The sequence below is a fragment of the Carassius gibelio genome, chromosome A24, assembly GCF_023724105.1.
Source record: "Carassius gibelio isolate Cgi1373 ecotype wild population from Czech Republic chromosome A24, carGib1.2-hapl.c, whole genome shotgun sequence".
NCBI lineage: Eukaryota > Metazoa > Chordata > Actinopteri > Cypriniformes > Cyprinidae > Carassius > Carassius gibelio.
Genome location: NC_068394.1, coordinates 3,483,535 through 3,507,327, shown reverse-complemented (window position 1 = coordinate 3,507,327; position 23,793 = coordinate 3,483,535). Strand labels below are relative to the sequence as shown.

The 23,793-nt window shown below is 33.5% G+C and overlaps 1 protein-coding gene across 3 annotated transcripts in view; it reads right to left on the bottom strand.

Annotated features, from left to right (window-relative positions):
* LOC127946244 (gamma-1-syntrophin-like) overlaps positions 1-23,793 on the bottom strand; it is a 41,152-nt gene that overhangs the window by 5,960 nt on the left and 11,399 nt on the right. Inside the window, exons 2-15 of one of the 3 annotated variants that reach the window (XM_052542693.1) lie at positions 21,938-22,094; positions 16,928-16,977; positions 12,973-13,107; positions 10,636-10,692; positions 10,491-10,548; positions 10,357-10,400; positions 9,482-9,523; positions 9,128-9,263; positions 8,941-9,023; positions 7,840-7,970; positions 7,280-7,409; positions 4,393-4,431; positions 3,876-3,992; positions 625-696 (exon numbers count right to left, since the gene is read on the bottom strand). In XM_052542693.1, the coding sequence (XP_052398653.1) occupies positions 625-696; positions 3,876-3,992; positions 4,393-4,431; positions 7,280-7,409; positions 7,840-7,970; positions 8,941-9,023; positions 9,128-9,263; positions 9,482-9,523; positions 10,357-10,400; positions 10,491-10,548; positions 10,636-10,692; positions 12,973-13,107; positions 16,928-16,954 (1,071 nt within the window). In that variant the 5' untranslated portion in view covers positions 16,955-16,977; positions 21,938-22,094. The remainder of the gene's footprint in view (positions 1-624; positions 697-3,875; positions 3,993-4,392; positions 4,432-7,279; positions 7,410-7,839; positions 7,971-8,940; positions 9,024-9,127; positions 9,264-9,481; positions 9,524-10,356; positions 10,401-10,490; positions 10,549-10,635; positions 10,693-12,972; positions 13,108-16,927; positions 16,978-21,937; positions 22,095-23,793) is intronic. The other 2 variants (XM_052542695.1, XM_052542694.1) reach the window with 2 other exon arrangements.

The window sequence follows — 23,793 nt, the reverse complement described above, 5'->3', positions numbered from 1 at the left end:
CCATCCATCCATCCATCCATCCATCCATCCATCCATCCATCTATCTATCTATCTATCTATCTATCTATCTATCTATCTATCTATCTATCTATCTATCTATCTATCTTCTGTATTCTTTATCAAATAAATGCAGACTTCGTGAGCATGAGAGACTTTCTAATAATATTCTAATAAATAACTATATAGTATATAGCTATTTATTTATTCGTTTTAATAGCTATTTATTATTATTATTATTATTATGATTATTAAAAAATATATATATTTTCCTGAGTTAAGCATTAGTCCAAGATCTGTGCAATGTAAATGGTAATAGTTTATTTTAGCAATTATTTTCCTGAAATGAAGCGTATGCATATGTGAAGTAAAATGCAAATAACAATATCGTAGTACTATTTTTTGTACATTTTGTTTATTTTGAAAGATTACAATCATAAGAATCCCATTATTATATACTTCAGGGACAAAAGAAGTATAACATATATAATATCTGTAGCAAGAACCAGCAGGAGGACACTGATTTATCACAGCCTAAATATTTGATACCATCACAGCACATATTTGTAAAGCTTGACACAGGTGTCATATATAATGTGTGAAATCCCGAAGCACTTCAACTCATACCTTCAGTATCTTGAACATGATCTCGTAGACGGTGAAGCTTTTCTCGGCTCTGGTCCAGTCCCAGGTGGTGACCTAGAGGAGTTCACAGCGTTATTCAGATTAGCTCTGGGTCACTCGCTCTCACGGCGGCCCTCGAGGCATGATTCAAATGCTACATGAAGTAAACAATGTCCCGCTCGCTGACAAAAGAGGGAAAAGCCCCTGAGATCTTGTGTATGAGAATGACTCACGCTGAGCATCTGCAGTAACCTCTGATACCCAAAGGCCAGTGAAGATGGATCATGACAGAACACAGAACTCAGGAGTGTTTTCTTCAGACTGAACTGGCTCAGAGCAGAGTTTTCAAATGTCAGAAAACCAGTCAAAAACACACTGCTTTAATAAACACACACACACACACACACCGCATTGACATAGACTTTCGGTGATCATATAAAGACCTCCTTGATGGATTGAAAAAGTCATAATAAAAGTCATAATGATTAGCTATGCATTATTATCATATTACTATTAATATAATAATAATAATAATAATAATAAGACAATAAAACATTTGGATACATTTAATGAATGCAATATATGAATAATACTATTATTATTATTATTATTATTATTAATATTAATAATAATAATAATAATAATAATAATAATAATATAAACAAATAACATTACTTAAAAAATTGAATGTATAAAAAATGAAAATATTTAATGATTTTAATTAATCAGTGTAATAAAAAAAATAATAATAATTACTCTTTTGATGATCACATTTCTATTGTGTATGATTCATTGTTAAAGTTTTCCCAAAAATAATAATTTATATAAATATTATAAATAAATAATTTGAATAGATTTAATTAATTAAATAAATGTAATAATAATAATAATAATATAAACAAATAACATTACTTAAAAAATGTAATGTATAAAAAAAGAAAATATTTAATGAGTTTAATTAATCAGTGTAATAATAATAATAATAATAATAATAATAATTACTCTTTTGATGATCACATTTCTATTGTGTATAATTCATTGTTAAAGTTTTCTCCAAAATAATAATTTATATAAATATTATAAATAAATAATTTGAATATATTTAATGAATTTAATAATAATAATAATAATAATAATAATAATAATAATAATAATAATAATAACTTTTTAATATTTAATGTTTCTTGCCTTATTTCATGTTACTCCAAAGGAAAAAAAAAGTTTTGTAATAATTTCAGAACAATATACATTATAAAAATTACAAAAAAATAACATGATTTTTAATGAATAATCATTTGCATAGATTTAAAGAAATTAATAAATAACTGTAATAAAACAATTTAATAATATAATAATAATAGTAACAATTTACAATTTTAATTTCTTAACACAATACTGGTCTAATTGTGTATGATTAATCACTGATGCTACAGATAAGGAAATAAAATAATGGATTCCATAATCGTTCATCAAAATGAAATCTGAAATGACTTTTATTTTTAAGCCTTTCCAAACCTAGTGTCATACAGAGACACTTTTCCCAATCCACTTAATTCCTGCAGTTGAAAAAATTAAGTCATCAAACATTTTGTCTGCTTGAATGTCAATTGTTTCTCAGAAATGTGTCAGATTATGGAAGTAATATGACCAAACCTTTGTGCGCCTGAACTGTTTTCATTTGAAAAATGCTTTGAAATCCAGTCCTTTCTGGAAGGGAACACATCAAGTGTTTATTGCCGCAAGCGGAGAACATCTGAACAAGCTAAAACAGCCAGAGAGAGAGAGCCTTTGGACAAACTGCTGAGTGTTGTGAGTTCTCTCCAATATAATTTTGCATCTGCGTATCCCATAATAGGTTTTCATGTCCAAACTTTTGATCTTCCTCCCACTCCACCATCAAATTACGATTAATGGCAGATTGGATGAAGCTCTTTGATGTCTCGATCTCTTCAGGATAAATTAATTAAGTGGCAACATCTACAAGCACTTAACTAGTAACAAGTCTGACCATAAAACAGACTTGACTTGACTACAGCAATTCCTCATTTCATCAGGAACGTACCATCTGACGTGAAACATAGGGGGAGACAAAGAAATTAAAAACATTATTATTAATGCTATCAATCTCCACATTAGGAGAGGTTTACATTTGAGGAGACACCTCTCAGATTATCACTCATGTTTCATTCTAAATCATTTCCCAGAATTATGATAAAGGTGTATAAATGAATTGCTGATTATGTAGCGAGATTAGGGTTTATTAAATGGAGGTGTTAGGTGATTTAGCCTGCGGACGGCTGAACGGATTAATGGATTTCAGAAAGTCGATAACAACTGGAGCAAATAATGTGGATGGCGATTGCTTGGGGGTGAAAACGGCAACTCTTTAAAGAAATAATTCACCAAATTTTTTTTTATTTTTTTTTATGTTTTACTCATTGTCATTCCAAACTCATACTGTATGCAGCAGGTATTTTTGTATTATTTACATGCTATTAAAACATTTTCACTTTTTTTTAAATAAGATTTCATTTTTATAATTGCAGTTTTCACATCAATTGTAGTTTTTATAATTTTCTTTTCATATTTCTGTTTAGATTGAATGTATTTTTATTTCAGCTATAGTTTAAGTAATTTTAGCACTTCAGCTTATTTATTTATTTTTTATTAATTTTATTTAATTTATTTAATTTTTTTTTTTTAAAGTCATCAAATGTTTACATTTGAATCATTCCTGCTTTATTTCAGGTTAACAAAATGATGTTAAATAGTTTTAGATATTTTTACAATAATAACACCGATGCTGTTATATTTTCATGGAATATCAAATAAGCATTTTTAATTATTATTTTAATTTTAGATTTTTATTTGATAAATAATTTCAAGTTAACAGTGTCCACGTTTGCTCCAAATAGAACAAAAAGCTCCATAAAACAATCCATTTGACTCTTGTGCTATATTACAAGACATGCAATAGCTTTGTGTAGAAGAAAACACTGAAATTTAGGTCTAAATCTTTTGTTTTGCACTAACAATATGCATTTCTGGGTCAAGTATTCCTTCAACAATTCTTCAATGCAATGAACTGAAAAAAAGAGTTTGATGTGCTTTCATAATTGTCACAGTTTTTTCAGCCAAAGTTGCCCCAAGTAGAATAAATATTGCGTGTGTATGCTAAATATAAAATCATATAAAAGTCAGCTATTGAAACTGAAAGCTACTCGTGATGCAGTAAATCATGCAGAAGAACTCACTGGAGGTGCGCAGAATTTGAAGAGAGACGAACCCCTCAAGGCAAGAAACTTTGGTGTGTACATTCGGTCCTGAACAGAATCTTGTTCCTTCTCATCCACCCAGCCCATAAATATAATCTAAACGCCAGAAAAAGACATGAAGAAAGTGTTAAATGCGTTACAGAAGATGTACCAAGTAATTAGCCTGCACAGAATTTGCATTCTCCATTCACCAATAATTAAGTCTCATTCAAAGTTGGACCATTTAAAATGTGTCCACAGACATCTGTCAGTCTGTGTGTGTCAAATCGTTTTAGGAGAATCTCAGTGCTCTGTGAACTTGACTCTTGGCTTTCTGCAGGGCACATGAAGAATAGTGGCTCTGAAGAAAACATCACTGTGGGGCTTCATTCAAGTGTGCTGCAGACCAAGCCACCCCTCGCTCTTTCAGGGCTTTATCTGGATCTCTGCAGGCTTTTTGTCACTCTTTCGAGGTCCAGTTCACAGCTTCTCAACGAGTCTGATTCTGTTTCCTTACCTGCTGGTTTACTGGGAAGTTTCTGTTGATCTTCTTCACCTGCAATAGAATTATTAACAGATTAGACTTTTGAAGGTGTGTTAATAATATAAAAATACATTTTAAAATAAATCAAATAAATAAATAGAATAAATACCTGTATAATACATATTTAAAGGTGACATGCACACTAAAATAATTAACAGATTAGATTCCAAAAATATACTTTCATATTATAAAATATATACTGAAATATATTTAACAAATTATATATTTAAAATTAAATTTAACATGTTTAAATATATTTTATAAGGTTATAATACTATATATTTAAATATGATATGTGCAACAAGATTAGATTAGTTTTTTCAAATATGCATGTATTTTACAAATATATATATAAATTGAATTATAAAATATAAAACGTACTTATAAATAAATAGATTTTAATATTTATATATATTATATTTGATATTCATCTACCTTTAAATACATTTTACATTTGTTTTTAATAATATATATTTAAAATATTTAAAGATGATATGCGCACTATAATTAAATGCTTTGTATGTATATTTTAAAATATATTGAATTATAAATAAATTTAAATATTTCGATATATTATTTTTGTAATATTTATATACTAATAAATATATTCTAAATTTATGTTAAAAAATAAATAAATAAATAAATAAATATATATATATATATATATATATATATATATATATATATATATATATATATATATATATATATATATATATATATATATGTGTGTGTGTGTGTGTGTGTGTGTGTGTGTGTGTGTGTGTGTGTACCCTATAATATATATAATAATAATTTTAAGTATAGATTTTTTTTTATATATATGGAACTTAAATATTTATTTATTTATTTGAATATTTCTATGTATTATATTGAATATTTATATAACTTTAAATATATTTTACATTTATAGTTAGTGTTAGGGTTTGCATTAATATTTATAATATATTTCAGTGTGATATGTACAGTACAAAGCATTCATTCATTTAGTAGATGCTTTTATCCAAAGTGACTCACAAATGAGAAACATCCAAAGCAATTTACTGTATTCTAAGAATATGCAGTGCAGGAAGCACTAACTAAAATTATAAATGCACTCTAGATATGAAAATAATCCACAAAACTGAACGACGTGACTCCTTTAATACATGTTTCATGAATCCTATTCAATCGACGCTCATACGTCATCCCCCCTGAACAACCTCAGATTCTTGACAGCAAACAGATTTTAGACATCTCAATCATAAATCCTAACAAAAGGCCAATCTGCTTCACAGATATAAAATAAAGCGCTCTGGTGATCACCGAATGACCTTTACCATGTCTCAGTCCAGTTATTCAAGCAGCAGATTAAAGAACGCCATACATCTTGTGTGATCAGACTAACAGAGTTACTAGTGTTCATCCAGAGCCCAGGAGAATCACTCCTGCTGTGAAGTTTTATTCAAGATTAGCAGTCTCAATAGCTTCATTACCCACATAACCCCGGCCAGTCTCACAAATGACTCTAATAGATCCATTTGAATGTGGAATAAGGTCTATTTTTCGTGCAGGAAATGGACTGAAAGCTCATCCAGATGGTCTCGCTGCAGGATAATACAAAGCAAGCGCTACAGTAGCCTGCCTGCATTGTCGCGAGGAGCAAACTTATCTTCTTTGAGACGATTTTTATTTTTGGTAAAAGCTAAACACCCTCAAAACAAATGAACGCAAGATGGAGGATTTTTGTTGGGGTGCGCTCAAAAGCGAGTGATCTGGGCCAGGAGGCACACGCTTCACTCTATCGGTAATTAAGAGTGAAATCCTTCATTGTGTGGGAAATGCCATTTTAATGCCTCAATCTACTGCATTGAGGGGATTACAACACATGACCTGCCTGGCCAAAATGACAATTTATGAGGAATAATTCACTGTCTTCCCGAATTATCTCCATTATTGAAAATAAATGTAGTTTATCATTGTCTGTTTGCACAAATTGGTACGGTACACTCTCTCCAGAGACAATGAAGCACTATAAATATGTTGCACAAAGATCATCCGGTCCAAACAAACCACAGTACCTTGTGTTTTAGGTGGTATTTATCAAATAACTTCTAGAGAAACAATAGTGGAAAGAGGAAATGAAATGAGCAAGAAATATCATAATTCATGCTGAATCACCGTATGAGCAGCATATGTCAGAGAATGAGTGCTAACCATTAAACAAGGGCTCCAACATCGATATGCTGTTAACGAAAATCTTTAAAATATTCTTATATTGTCCAAAAAAAAAAGTAAACATACCAAATATAAGGATATTTAAATGCTATTTTTTCAATTAAATTTCGAACTTTAATAAATGTAATAAAAAAATGTTGCATACTGCAATTTCAGCATACTGAAATTATTTCTGAAAAATCATGAGAATCAAAAAACTGCTGAAAATTCAGCTTTGCATCACAGAAATAAATTATATTTAAAAATATACACAAATTAAAAAAAAAAACATTTTAAATTGTAATAATATTTCACAAAATTGCTGTTTACACTGTACTTTTTGCAAAATAAATTCAGCCTTGGTGACCATAAGAGAATGTCAAAAACATTTAAAAAATCGTACCAACCACACCTTGCTGAATGGTAACATTAAACATCATTTGTTTTGCATAACTTCTTTAAAAGCTCTTCTATATTCTGAATTTTTTTTTCCCAGTATGAACAAAAGACTTTTGGATTTCTTACATTGGTTAGTCTAATTTTAAGACATAGAGGTTAAATTACATTAGTACTTACAATCTAAGTAATAACTGTTTGGACAAGAATAGACTTTGGTTGTTATATTGCTGTGCTTCTTCCATGCTAAAACTGCAGTTGTACTCACGTTGTGCTTGGTGAGGGCTGAAATATTTGAAGCTATTGCTTGCAGCCAGTCAGTGCATTCGTCAACACTAGGGCACTGAATTACCCCGCTGCACACCCCATCCACAGCAATGATTTGAAAGGCATTTTGCCTGGAGAAATGAAAAATACGTGCACTCAAGAGACATTCCACAAAATGTAAAAACTAAAGTCTAATTCTCCTTTTTCAATTCACCTTAATTCAAAGCAATTTAAAAAAACAGATTGATTTAATTCAATCCAATTTAAGAGTTTTCAATTATGTTCCGCTTGATGTGCAAAAAGGCCTCATTTCAAATTGTTTAACCTCATCAAAGTTTGCATTTGGTATTAAAGATCTAATGTGGTTTATTTGGGATCCCCTGAAATACTAATCAAGGAAAATCCTTTGTGACTAGAATACAAACAGAATTACTAGATGAAAGCAAGAGCAAAATACATTACATTAGGCACTGCAACTCTACAAATAACTACTATCAAAGCCAGAGGCATAGTATGAGCAAACAAAACAGACATTTCTTGTGCGGCCCCTGCTCAGCTCACCTGCAAATGTCAGTACCTGGGACGTACTGGGACAGACGCGCATGTAAGAGGGGGATGAGTCGAAGATCCACCCATCTCTTCTCCCAGCGCAACCCTGGAGACATCGGCCAAGACGAGCAAGACAATGTGTCCTGCGGCAAAAACAGAGATTAATAGATAAAGACAGACATACAGACAAATAGCAGACATACAGACAAATAGCAGACATACAGATAACAGACAGATAACAGACAGACAGATAGACAGAAAACAAAAAAACAACAGACAGATAACAGACAGACAACTGACAGACAGACAAGAGAGAGACAGACAACCTACAGACAGACAGACAGACAAGAGACAGACAGATAGACAGACAGAAAGATAACAGACAGATGACAGACAGATGACAGACAGACAGACAGACAGATGACAGACAGACGTCAGACAGACAGACAGACAGACAGACAACAGGCAGACAGACGACAGACAGACAGACAGATGACAGACAGACAGACGACAGACAGACAGACAGACAGATGACAGACAGATGACAGACAGACAACAGGCAGACAGACAGATGACAGACAGACAGACAGACAGACAGACAGACAGACAGACAACAGGCAGACAGACGACAGACAGACAGACAGACAGACAGACAGACAGACAGACAGATGACAGACAGACAGACAGACAGACAACAGGCAGACAGACGACAGACAGACAGACAGACAGACAGACAGACAGACAGATGACAGACAGACAGGCAGACAGACAGATGACAGATAGACAGATGACAGATAGACAGACAACAGACAACAGACAGACAGAAAATAGACAGAGAGACAGACAACATACAGACAGATAGACAGATAGACAGATAACAAACAGAAAATAGACAGACAGACAGAAAACAGACAGTCAACTGACAGACAAGAGACAGACAGACAAGAGACAGACAGAAAACAGACAGACAGACAGACAGACAGACAACAGACAGACAGACAGACAACAGACGAACAGGCAGACAGACCGACAGACGGACAGACAGACTGACAGACAACAGACAGACAGACAGATAGACAGACAGACAGGCAGACAGACATTTTTGGTTTTTACCGTGTTGTTGGGATGGTAGTTCAGATGTAGGCCACTGTCACACAAAGGAGACGAAGTTCCACTGCTCTGGTCACTTGGTATACCTGAAAAAGTAAAACAAACAAGCAAAAAAAAACTGTTATTAATTGTAAATGTTACTTTACACTTTGACACTGTCTATATTGATCTATATTAGATTTATATTAACCGGTGAATGTAGCGAGTCCAAACACAGACGTACATGAGCAGTCCTCACACAGCGGCAGTTTGAGAAATGCAGGTGTCCTCTTCAGGAAAGATACAGTCAGAATCACCTCCTCACCTGCGTTTCGCAGCACCTGCACCTGAGAGCAGAAAACATGCTTGCTTATTCATTAATTAGAACGGATGTGTCACTCATTACGTTATAATTAGTCAAGCTTTTAAAGGGTGTGTCAAACTTACTGACATGCTTCAGCTAAAAAATTTAACACAGTGCTGAAGATTTCAATTCCGTTCATTGCTTTGTAAAAACAGCACTGACTGAATAATTATATATATATCCCAAAAAAATGAAACATACCACTTCTTCATGGCGATAACTCCTCACGTTAATGCCGTTTATCTAATGACAACATTAGTAAAAGAGTAAACATTAGTAACAGAGTAATAAGAGGGAGTTCAATAACTGAAAGAACTGACTGAAAGAAGTCTCTTATGTTCACCAAAGGTGCATTTGTTTGATCAAAAATACAGTAAAAACAGCAAAATTATGAAATATTATTACAATTTAAAATGACTGTTTTCTATTTGAATATATTTTAAAAAGTAATTTATTTCTGTGATGCAAAGCTGAATTTTCCGCATAATTTCTCTTTAAAGTTACATGACCTTTCAGAAATCATTTTAATATGCAGATTTTTTTTTTTCAGGATTCTTTGAATAGAAAGTTTGAAAGAACAACAATTATCTTTTACTGTCACTTTTGATAAATGTAATGCATCCTTTCTGAATAAAAGTATTACATTTGTAAAAACATTTGAACAGCATGTAATCTATAAATCTTTTAATAATTAAAAATTGCTTGTTGCAATCAGATCAGATTTGAATCTTTAATAATATTCAGGCTAAAAAAATAATTTTAAGGAAACTCTATGTTACATAAAGCTGACAGTTGATACAAGCACATTTTGTAATTGTTATGAGAATGCTATGGATGGACACTGTGAATAATTCCCACATCTAAAACATGAAATATACATAATTCAGATTGAATTTATAATTGGATTAACACTGCTTCAGAATGTCAACTCAAATTTCCATCAAAAGAAAGATGCTCTCTAAACATCTGCGGGCTGAAATGGAGTGAATTACATTAAGACACTGTGGGAGTTTAAAAGTGTCCCTAACACTGAAATTATCTTAATCTTATGACCCCATTTATGTATTTGTGCATACCTGGAGAATTCCATCTCCAATAAACAGAAGTCCGGAAAGTTCAGCTGCAAACGAAAGAACAGACAAATGCATAAACCAATAAACAACTTGTTATTTCTGAGAAGGAGAGGAGAGAGAGTAAATAACCAGCCTACCCTTCTGTTCCTTTGATATTTTAGATATAACAACAGGGATCTTGTGTTCAGCACCACCCTATGAAAAAATAATAACACAAAGACGTTCAATGTCTTGCAAAAAATATCAGAGCCGAGTGAAAGCTGTGAGAAACTGCGCAATCACCTTGATGCTCAACCCAAACCCTCCGATTGTCTGCCGACGGATCGTTACTGTTCTTTCCTGTAAGGAATCAAAGCAAACTCGTCACTTTCACGCCACACCATGTCTGTGTGTTAAAGACAGGTAGTTTACGTTTCATGAAACTGTGAAGGTAATTAATTAATTTGAATTGCCTCGTTTTCGTGTACATTTCCCGAGGGAAAAACGGGACCATTCCAACAATGCCAGTAACTTAATTACAGGGCAGTGAATACAACATGATCTGCGTGTTTAAAGGGGGGGGTGAAATGCTCGTTTTCACTCAATATCCTGTTAATCTTGAGTACATATAGAGTAGTACTGCATCCTTCATAACTCCAAAAAGTCTTAGTTTTATTATATTCATAAGAGAAAGATAGTCTGTACCGATTTTTCCCGGAAAAACACGAGCCGCTGGAGGCATGACGTGTGGGCGGAGCTAAAGAATCACGAGCGCGAGTAGGCTTTTGAGTTGAGAGCGTGTGGAAGCTGTGACATTACCGTGAGGGAAAAACCATCATCCAAAACAAACCATGGCTAACAGTCAGATTCAGCCGTTTATTTATGATCCAGAATCAGATCCCGAGGCTGAAACTGAACGAGAGCAGCAGCAGCAACGACTCGCTCCGAGTGGGGCTCGAACCCGGGTCTCCGGCATGGGAGGGGACACACTAACAAGGAGGCAGAGATATTTTAAGCAGTTTTACTCACCGCATGCGGTTCCAACACACGATCGTGACCCTTTTTCGTTGGGACTGCATTATCCTTAAGAAATAAACGATGTGCAGATCCGGCGTCAAACTAGGCCTTGTTTGTAAAACAAGCATCTTCGAAATGCAGGGAACAAACACAAACACTTGCACAACTCCGTTGATGCTCTGTAAAAATAAACTCCATCCACTGGTCCCTTAATGCTGTTTTTTTTTTTTTGGTAATCTGTGCAGGGTTGTCTTGCCCTGGCAACCAAAAACACACTCCTTTTGTGCCATTTCGCGACGCTCTCGCTCTGATCAGTGAATGTCTGTGCTCTCAGTGCTCTGCTATACGGGAACGGGCGCTCTTCCGGCAGAAGTGCACTTAGGACCCATATAAGGAAATTCCGCTCCATCTAACGTCACACAGACCCATACTCGAAAAAAAACTTTCCGAAACTTGTGACAAACCGGAAGAGGTATTTTTGGAACAGAAATACTCCTTCAAACATACAACTTAATTTTTGAAGCTTTGTCCATGTTTAGCATGGGAATCCAACTCTTTAACAGTGTAAAAACTCAGTATGCATGAAATAGCATTTCATCCCCCCCCCCCCCCCCGCCCCCTTTAACCAGTAATAAAGCTGCTGACTGCTGTAGTGACCATGATAGATGCAACACAATGGTCAGTATATTCTCTCTCAAATGCCAGTGAAATACACACTTGCCAATTTCATTCTCTTTCAGACAAAGGGGCACAGGTTAACCGGATTAAATATGAAATCATTCAAAGCAAATTCCTACATGTGTGATGACACATTCCAGAGCGGAATAATGACTCGGTCGCAAAAAAAGGCAGAGCTGTCCTTTTCTTGCTGCACAAAAACATTTCAATGAAATAAACTCTGATACAACCCACAGCTGCAATTAGGAAAGACTTGATGATGTAACCAATAATGTTTCTATCAACATTATAATTCTACACAAAAAGACACAATCTAAAATAAATTGAAATGTTAACATATACATAAACACACACACACACATATATATGTACATGTTAACATTTCGATTTATTATTTATATATATATATATATATATATATATATATATATATATATATATATATATATATATCTGTGTGTGTGTGTGTGTGTGTGTGTATAAATAATATATTCTTGATCATTTTCAATAAATAAATAAATAATATTTATTTATTTATATATATATATATATATATATATATATATACACAATTGCTTTTAATAATATGCAGGAATCAATTTTGCACAATAACACCAAAAATTTTAATAGGATAAAATTGGCTTTCATGTTGATATGAATAATTATTGCTTAATAAAACATTTTAATAAAAAAATATTGATGTCTTCATATTCACTTATGTTGCAGTCAGATAATTTAGCCAGTGTTAATTATAGTTCTGACCTGATTAAAATCAGTTTATGTCACGTTATCACATCAAGAACATGCTGAAGGAAACAGACATAGAAGATACAGTCCCTGACATGGAACCAATACCAGAATGTGACGGCCAGCTGTTTCACGTCATAACTTTGTATTTTCCAGCACCGGATCAATCTGGTATGTAATGTGGACTGTCGAACTCACGCTCGAGTAGAACGGTTCTCCAGACACACAGATGACATCTTGCTCTTGAATGGTGAGAATATCTTTGGCCAGGTGCAGACGGATATTGAAAGGCTCCTCGCTACCATCTTGAAGCAAATAAATCCCAGTCTTTGTCTGAAACAGGCAAAGTCACACAAACATCTGTAATCCTCACTTGACAACATGAAGTTAATTAGCTGTGAAATTGATCGCATGATAAAAAGCAAGGGCTTGTGTTTGCCTGGCAGAGACACAACTGAACATTTAAAGTCATTGCAGAATATTCCAGCTGGACCATCTGGACTTGGTTATTCATTCGTGGAAGATGTCTTGCCTCTCCTCTCATCCAAGTGGCTTCATCAGTTATCTGATGGTGGATGTAACATCTTCACACCACACAGTGTCATAATGACTGATGAAGCTTTTTGAATATATGACAAAATGTCTCCAACGAATGGATAATGAAGTCCAGATGCTTATCTTGACACACTGCCTGTCAGAGGCTTAAATGCGGCTTATTAGCTCCATATTTATTCAGTATTTACCACAATGCCTTTCCTTCTGTAGATAAATGTTTGAGAAAATTATATAAGTGTCATGTATATAAGGCACTGTGAGCACTTTAATTTCAAACTGCCTGGCAAGATGTAATTTTGAGCAATGAAACGTTCTTGCCCTACAGTAATCATTTAAAGTACAGCAGACAAACTTACTGTACATGGCAACGCTTTAACAGATTTTAAATAAAACTTCATTAATGGGAGTTTCTTCAAGTATCCCCACTTTCCACTGCCATTGGGTTAGTTTCCAATATATTGTTTAATGTCTAACAGTGCATATACACATGCAAGAGATAGGAATTCAATATCAGAAAAATATGTATATGTAATGTATTTTATACATTATATGTATTTTGTGTTTCATAAATTGTTTCAATAATTTAGGAATAATTAAATGGCCTATGTCTCATATAGGGTAATTACAAATAAAACTAAAACTGTAAAATTCAAATCATAAAGAAAAACATCAGCTACTTTCTTGTTATTTCATTTTCATTTATGTTAACTTGATGTACTAAAACATATATTTATATTTAAAAAAAATACAAAAAAGTTACTAAAAACTTTAACTAAAATTAAAATGAATACGCAAAATCTGAAAATAAAAACAGATTGAAAATGCAAATAAAATATAAAATATTAATACACAAAAGTAACAAATATTTTCACACTGTGTAACAGAATAAAAAAATGGACAATAAAAAAAAAAAAAAATTCTGCCAAGTGATATCTATATGTCACTTAATTTTTAATTAGCTTTCTCCACATTTCAAACTTGTTAATAATAAGAAAAAATTAACCTAAGGGACATAAAACTTAAGAAACAACAACAAACAAAATTTTCAGTGGGAAATAATTAACCTCATTATAACTAATAGCTGGATTTTGTAAATTTAATTTTTGTACATTTATTTGGCTAGTAACAGTTGTGAAATCCGTCTCACTTTTCTTATTAAGAGTTTATTATTTTTAAAGTTTTTTTCTATTAGAGATATAAAAATTTAGCCTTCATAAAATTATCTAATCATAATAAATTCAGAAGGCATTTACAGTGAAAAAAGACTGTATCCCTAGACACTTTGTTTTTCGTCAATACATATTTCATAATTTTACACTGAAATCTTTACCAACGTCATGGTGCTTTCATTAAAGCTTTCTGCTTTGAAATGTTGCATAAAACTGACTGTCTGTATAATTTGGCCTTTCCACTTGACAGCACGCGGAAAAAAAATACAGTAACTTCCTCAGGGCCCGGTTGTGTTGTAAGACTCGCTCCTATGATGACCAAATTGGTTGGTAAGCAGTTATTCATAAAGCAAGGAGAGACCAGGATCTTCTGTTGAGTCTTGCATCTGCATCATTGCGCTTTGTTGCAAAGTCAGTCAAATATGATATGATCAAATATGACAAATAATGATTCTCATATCGATGCTTCGGCAAAAACACCCACAAGCTCTAAAAAATATTCCTTAACAAATGCAATCCAAAATTTTATGAGAAAAAAAAAAAAGCAATTCATTCTGACCACAACATGTTGAATCATGCTTAAAAAGCACAGTAGTGTTTGTAAATAGATAGGAATCCTTCTGTCTATACACACAAGACTTATCCTCCTCTGAGCGCTCATTAATCTTCCACACATAACCGCTCTACTGTGTCCCCGTTTCTGAGCCCAAAAGCTATTAAATTTGCACTCTCTGCATTCATAGTAGCTTTGTATCCCCTCCCAAACTGCATTACTATAATACAGGGCCCACTGAATGTCTTGAATTTTAACATATTGAGAAGAAACATCCAGATTAGTGGACGATCAATATTTCTCAGTAGCCAACAGACAATGATATATAGGATATAAAGTAGAGTCAGCCGGGCATTATTGCAAAATAAATCCTGATGGGGAAATCAAGACCACTGAATAAACAAATGCATGGACTTAAATATTGATTTGAGTTGATATTATTCTCCAATCTTGCCTTTATATGCTATTAAAAGCTTTCGCTAAGAAAAATGAAAGAACGAACATCGCCTCAGTAATATTAAGAAAAGTGATTTTAATAATGAAGTCTTCTGAGGTTATTTTCACTGTAATCCTCAACTAAGAAGCAAGATCTCACCAGCTGTGTTTCTAGAAATGAGAGCTAATGTCTGCAGTTTTTGAGAGCAATCGGGTCCTCCCCTGAAATCAGGAATAGTTCGCCCCAAAAATGAGAATTTGCTATAATAAATATACAAATCCATCATCATAACGTTTATTAACTTCAAACCATCGCTTCCAGCTGAAATCCTCTGTCCATAATATTGCTTTCTCCAGTGAAAAAAAGAAAAGAAAATCATCTTTTCTGAATCAGCAGAGAAATGTGAGCACAGATCAAGCACTGTTTACAAGCAAAAAAACTGTCCAAAACCAACGTGTGGGTGGATTTTGATGTGAGAGAGAGAATATAGGAGATAGACTTGTTCGCTGGAGGAAGTGTTATTATAGAATATGGGCTGGTATTTTGGCCAGAAGCAAGAGTTTAAAGTTAATTGCATCTTACAAAAATGCAAATTTTCACTTAACAAGATTTTAATTGATGAACTGGAGTGGTGTGGATTACTTGTGGATTATTGTGATGTTTTTATCAGCTGTTTGGACTCTCATTCTGACGGCACCCATTGACTGCAGAGGATACATTGGTGAGCAAGAGATGCAATGCTACATTTCTCCAAATCTGATGAAGAAACCAACTCATCTACATCTCAGATGTCCTATTTTCAGCAAACTTTCATGTTTGGGTGAACTATTCTTCTAATAGTCACACTAATTAGTACACACAAATTAGTTTAAAATGTGTTTATAATTGCTTATTAAACAGTGCATAACAAAACTAATGAGATATAATTTTCTTTCACTAGATAAACTATTAACAATCACAATAATATTCACAAACAACTGAACATATTTACATAATTCCTCATTTCAAATTTTTTTTTTTTTTGGCACAGGACATTCTCAAAATAGCCAAATATTGATTATTCAGACAAAAATGAATCCATATCTTCACAGAGTTTAATTATTCATAGCTAGATTAGTTTTGTGGCATATGGCTTTATACTTTCTATAACAGATTGTGATCCCCTTTATAATCATTACATTAAGTATTTCAGAGAATCAAACCATAAATCTGTTGTCTGTTAAATAACTAGTCTGCACACGGGAATTAAAGCAATCAGTTTTGACCTAACATCTTTGTTCCCCAGTGGAAAGTCAACAAATCCATTTATTTGATCGATGTGCTCCTGCCTCCCTCAGCGGGTATTTATTTGGATAGAGTTTTTGTTACAAGTTGTATGCGAACACCACTTTATCTACAATAACAAAGTGTTTCAACAACGGCATTTAAAGCAATACTTACCTCTTCATTTGAAGTCTTGAAATCCATGTGCTAAGGTCAGAGGAACAGCCCTTAGATAGCAAACATGAAAAAGAAAACCAATCATCATGTAATGAGAACAAGTCGCATTAGCTCAAGCTAAATGTTACTGACTTTCAAAGATAAATGGTGCATGCAATGAAAGTTGCAAATGTTGCAAAGCAAAGAAAAAACCATTATAGATAAATGAAAATGCATTTGAAATCAATCATTGGTTAGTTCATGCAGCACGAGAGAAATACACAACTTTGCCTTGCATGAAAGCGCACTTAGATGTGCAGAAATGTAATCAAAACTCTTCACAACAAATTTGTTTTGACAGATAAAAACAGCATCTGGACGTGTAAAGCCAAAGAGGAGGACGCCATTTAATATTCGGTGTAAAAAGCTTTTCCGAAAACTCCTAAAAGTGATACATTTTTATTTTGACACTCTTTCGCTAACATGAGGGTGGCAGAAAAGATTAACCAACCAGAAAGCAATAACCATTTCTGAATACGAATGCAAATGTGGCATTTCAAGTGGCTCGGAGGCCTACTAATAATTCAGTGAGAGTTATTGTCAAACAATATATCAGCCTGTTTGAGATGGTTTCTGAACATGTACAGCAATTTCTGGTTTGCTGTACACGGTCTGCTTGAACGCTTCATTGTGCAATAAAAATATGGCATTCAAACAAACCCTATGGTCAAGGCTGGCACTAATGTTATTAAACCAACAAGTGATAATAATATCTTTGTTATGAAGATGTAAGGTGGATGTCAAAACTCGGTGAATTGCATCTCTAAAGTTACGGATAATAATTGAATAATTATAATAACAATATAGTGTCGCCTTCTGAACAACATACTGTATATAAATACGACAGATTCTGTTGGACACCGAAGGCAAAAACATATCTAGATCACATTTTATCATAAAAAAATATAAATATTTCCTTTGATTTTTGAATGAAACACGACTCAGACATGCAGTCTGTGAGATTCGCCCAGCAACACATTTCCTGGTACACAATTTGTACTGGATGAATTAATCACTGCTTATTCCTGTGCTATATTTTATAAACGTCTTAATAATTCATATTACAAAAAGCATCACACAGCAGTAGCTGACCACAGTGCTGTTGTTGTTTAGCATTAAAATGCTGCTTGTGTACTAGAAGTATTAGTGAACCCTCGGACCAAAACAGTCCTGAAGATTGCTTCACAGAGAAATCACTTCTGCTATTCCATCTTCCAGGGCTCAAATTAAAATCATAACCAGCGGAGCACATTTAATCAGAACAATCGCATAATTTGCACAGTCTGAAACCACTCAGCAGGCAAATATGGAAGGATTACAGTTCTATCCGGCAGTTTTCTGTGGAAGCTTGTTTCTGCATTGGGATAAAAAAATGTTAATGTAATTGCGACGTTTTACCTCATAATCTTATCTCAAAATTCTTTTTTTTTTTCTTCTGCCACATTAAAAAAAATATAAAAGGTAATTGGCTTTTTATCTCAAAATTTTGGCTTTTTTCTCGCAATTGCAAGTTGACCTTTCTTCTCAGAATTGCGAGTTTATATAAAAGATTTGTGACTTATTTTCTCAGAATTCTGAGTTTATATCTGACACGGCATAAAACATACAAAAAGGTTACTGACTTTTAATTTCACAATTCCAGCTTTTTTTTTTTTGCAATTGCAATTTATATCTCACAGTTCAATTTAAATTAATGCATTTTATTCTAAGCGACTTACAGTGCATTCAGGCTATCAATCTCGCAATTGCATTTTTTTGTTCCGCCATATAATAACAAATAAAAAAGGTAACTGCGACCTTTTATCTCCCAATTATGACTTTTATTCTCACTACTGCAAGTTTATATCTTGCAATTCCGACGCTTTTTCACAGAATTGTGAGTTTGTATCCAAAATGTTACATTTATATTTCACAATTCTGATTTTAAATCTCGCACTTCTGATTTATTTTCTCAGAATTTTCAGTTTATACTTAGCAACTGCTTTTTTTTGTTTCCACCACAAAATACAAAATTAAATATTTTACTCCGACTTATCTTACAATTATGACTTTCATTCTCGTAATTGCAAGTTTATATTTTGCAATACCGACTCTTCTTCTCAGAATTGTGAGTTTGTATCCAAAATTCTAAATTTATTTTTCACAATTCTGATTTTAAATCTTGCTCTTCTGATGAAATTTTCTCAGAATTTGGAGATTATATCTAGCAACTGCATTTTGTTTTCCATCACAAAATAAAAAATAAAAAAGGTAACTGTGACTTCATTGTGATCCCACAATTCCAACTTTTTTCTCGCAATTAAAATTTTATATCTCACAATTCTGACTTATTTTTTCAGAACTTTATACGAATTCAGTCAAAATACATTTTCTTGACCCACAGAATAAAAAAAGGCAATTCAGATTTTTTTCCCAGAATTACACTTTTATATCTTAGAAATGCAAATAAAAGGGTCAGAATTGTAAGATAAAATGTTGCAATGTTCCATGGTTTTCGCTATATTTTGTCGGTATTCCGAACGCAAGGACAGCCTGGCTATTTTCCCCCACTTTAATCAGCGTGTTTTTCCTCTAAGAGTGCTTGAATGGCAAAATGTTGGAACATTTCTCCATAAGTAACATGTGGCATAATTACCTTCATAAACTAGATATACTGGCAAGCCCTTGGATTCCAAATTCCCCAATATATATAAAAAATTGACAAAAAGCCATCTCAGTGATGAACCTTGTCCTCACATGGAGTGCACTTAAGAGGAAATAGCAATCTGAGGCTCATAACGGAGAGGATATGTGTCTCCAAAGCAGCAATGGTGAGTACCTCTTGAGTGCCATCTGTCAAAATGAGCTACATGCCCCTTTAAAACCTCTGAGCTGGAGAAGACATCGCGGAGGGCTCCGAATTTCCACCACGGATCGATCCCAGCTAAGAAAGTCCTGGTAGAATACACAAGGCCTTCAGACAGCGGCTTTATGAATAATTCATTGGCGTGGCAAGAACGAGTGTTCCCTAATAAACATCTCTGTGAGGTCTACAGGTCTCTCCACCCGCGTGCCATTCAGCTGCAGCTTCCTTCATACAGACCGAGAAAAGCCAATAAGTTTAACATGTGGCTCATTGTCATCTATCAAAGACCCGGTAGAGGAATGCGCTGAAGGACGCTCAATAGTTTATTATAATCTAGAACATTTAAAAAATATTCAATTATGTTTTTATTGATTCGATGCAGCTCAAATCTGCTTTCATAGTGGCCTAAGGCAGTCACTAAAGCACTTTTTGGCAATAGAATCTAATAAACCAACATAACATGTCACAAACAATGACAAAAGACACAGAGTGAACTAAAACATTATGCTAGCTGATGAAATTAGTTTCTTAATGAATACGAATCTTTGAGCACTCTAATAAAGCCATATTAATGTCGCAAAAAATGTTTAAGTAATTTTTCACCTTAAAAAAAAAATTGTAGGATATTTTGCTTTGTGACATTATGAAGCACATTTCTCCTATTACCAATCTATTCATACATTTTAATTTGTAATGGTAATGGTTTAAATTTGGTAATTATTAGATTATAAAAGTAATCATTTTTAATCATTTAATTTGTAAATAATAGTTTATAAGAATGTAGGTTGTTTAAAAAAAAAACATTCTATTGCATTTTTAATAATTCGATGAAGCTTGATTCTGCTTTCATAGTGGCCTAAGGCAGTCTCCGAGGCACTTTTTGGCAATAGAAACTAATAAATAAAAAATGTAATCTCAAAGAACCATAAAATAAACATTATAACAAAAAAAAAGGTTTGTTTTAAAAATTACCCAAATAAATTTTTTTAGCACCCTAATAAAGTCATATTCACCCCAAACATTTAGGAAATTTTGCATCGTGACATTATGAAGCACATAATTTAAGCATTCAGATATTTAAATTAATTTATTTTGGAATTCTTATGATTTTTAAGGGTGATTCTCATTATATTCTTATTACGCTAAGTAAATTATTTGAATTTTGTTTTTATTTAAATAAGCACATTTTCTCACATTACAATCATAAGAATTATTACCTATGCTGAACTGTGATGAAAATAAAGTCACAAAACTTGTACAAATAAAGTTTAGTTTAGTTTTGCAAAATATAACACAAAAAATTATATAACCCAGCATCATAAGATACTATTTTAAACATTCAGAGCTCATTAAATTGCATTTGCAGTGGCTTGTGACCAAAAATAGAAATGTTGTTGCGTGTCCTTAAACCGTGACTACATCATTTACTATGTGTTGTTTCTATGCTTTGCTTTCTCTCAGTAATATGCCTCGCATTCAGCTCATGTACAGTTTCACACTGACTCACTCGCTTTGCCGGTCTGTGAAAATGAGATGTGATTTGCATGCTAACAGGCCAGTGCAGTATGGTGGGTTTTATTTTTTTTCATCCGCAACATTATTTTAATACAGGCACCTCATCGGTTTGCTGTCTCGCAACAATTCTAAACGCCTTCTGCGAGATGTCGCTAACAATTCCCGATGTTTCCTGCATTGCAATGTCCATAGTGAAACACAGGGTAACTCTCGTTAGTTCAAGAAATAGAGCTTAATATGTTGTCTAACAGCATGACAGCAAATTTAATTTGGTTAAGATGTTCTTAAAGGAACAGTACACTCAAAATTAAAATTCCAAATCATTCCAAGAGTTTGTCAGTGAAACACCAAAGGAGATGCTGACACTGCTCTTTTCCACCCAACAAACAGTTATAGTGACTGTCAAGCTTCAATAAAGACAAAAAAGCGACATAAAAATCCCATAAAGCAGCAACTGTAGCACTCAGAACTCGGAAGAACGAAAGTCATGCCGGTTTGGAATGACACAAGGGTGAGTAAATGATGACAGAACTATTCCTTTAAGGTCTCCTACTCAGCAAAGCAATCGATTTGTCAAACTCCAGCTAGAGGTCTGGGTATTTTCAGCTTACCTCCAGGGAAAGATCTTCAGCACAGCACAGCATGGAGGTCAAGCCATGGGGAAGGAGGCAGGGGAGTCTTTGCAGGCGCTGGTTAAAGGCTGATGTTTTTCTTTTCTTCCTTTCTTTATTACAAGGATTTGGCCCTCAGGCCAGTGTCCTACAGCTGCTGGAGTAAAACAAGGAATTAATAAGGTCCAACCAATCAATTAGCAAGGTTGATTTGGTTATCTAGATTTTTTCTTTAATCTATTTTGGCTCTTTTTTGCATTCAATCTTGATTAAGCATGCTGTGCTTTCACTCTTAAGACAGTTTGCACGGTAAAAGCTTCTCTAAAAAAGACGTTTCTTTAATTTCATCTCCTGCTGCTACAGAGTGTCAGAGTATCCACCATGAAAATTGTGTCAAGATAAAAACAGAAATATCAAGACCCGGGCATTCTGTTTCATTCAAAGTTTTCTGTCAAGCAGTGTTTTTTAACATTTTTTAATTTAGTTGCGTTGGTCTGATTTCAGATGGAGCTCTGTTAGTTGCAAATAAATGCAACTTACCATATAATCTTGCAGTTAATATAATAAAATTAACATAATGTTGTACCTTATAAGAGCTTTAAAGCCATATGCTACCTTTGCCTTTGTGAAATGTAAGTTATTCACTGAAAATATTGAAGGAATAACCATTTATTGATAGCTGTGGTAACTATTCACTTTCATTGCATAGTAAAGAGCGACTCGGAAATTCATATGAATAACTCCTTTTGTGCTACATGGAAGAAAGCTATTGAAACAGTGTTCAAAAGACATGAGGGGGAATCAATGATGGTGAAAGTTTCCTTTTTATTTGTCGAACTATTTCACTTAAATGGAGAAGAAAATGCTTTTTGAAGGCTTTGCATTCAATCAAATAATTTGGCACAAACTCATCCGGCTATCATGGACTTATTACAATCATATTTACATTATTAATATGAATTAAATGCATTTATAAATCACTCAAATAATATGAATATACATATAATATCAATATATTAATATAAACACTGCTCACATCAAAATGTATACTTTTATATTATAATTTTGTGATATAAATTAATACTGTTTAATACTAATACTTCAAAATAAAAGAAAACTGTTTAAACCTGCTGCTCTATGAGATATTTTGGCCTCTTTATGTGAAAACGAACAAATCCGAAAACACTTTGTTTGTTATCCATTGCTGCTGTCTAGAGAGCACATCAATCCCCCAGTTGCAATGGTTTCAGTGTTTCTTCAAGACTTTGAAAAGAAATATTGAATTCTGATAATTGCATTTTGCGGCCAACATTGAGAGCAAAACAATCTGAAGCAATTTACATCTCCTCCATTGTGAGTCTCGTCTTTTTCTCCCTCGTTCCCTGAGAGAGAGAGTTTCCGAACACAAAAAGCACACAGTCAATACGTTTAAATTAAAACAGCGGGCTTCCAACAACATGTCCAGCCTTTAGATTCATATGTTGTAGTGTATGATCGCTTCCAAACTATTCAGCTCTGAGACAGTTTGCTAGTTTAAGAGCATTGTCTGCACAAGCATTTAACTATTACATCTGAAAGAATTCGGTTAAGAAGCCATGGATAAGCTCCAAAACAAGTAACAAGACGTATGTCTAGATCTCCCATCCTGAGACTAATTCATCCATGCTCGTTCTGTGCACGTTTCTACATGCTGTGCTCTACTTCACCATTTAATATCACAAGATATGTCATTTTTAAGATTGTGTAAAACTGCATTATGCATGGCTGACTCATAGTATTTTGTTTCATATATGCCTGTGTCATTACAAAAACATTTATTAATGTGGGCAACAGAACATCTCGGCATGTCTTCATCC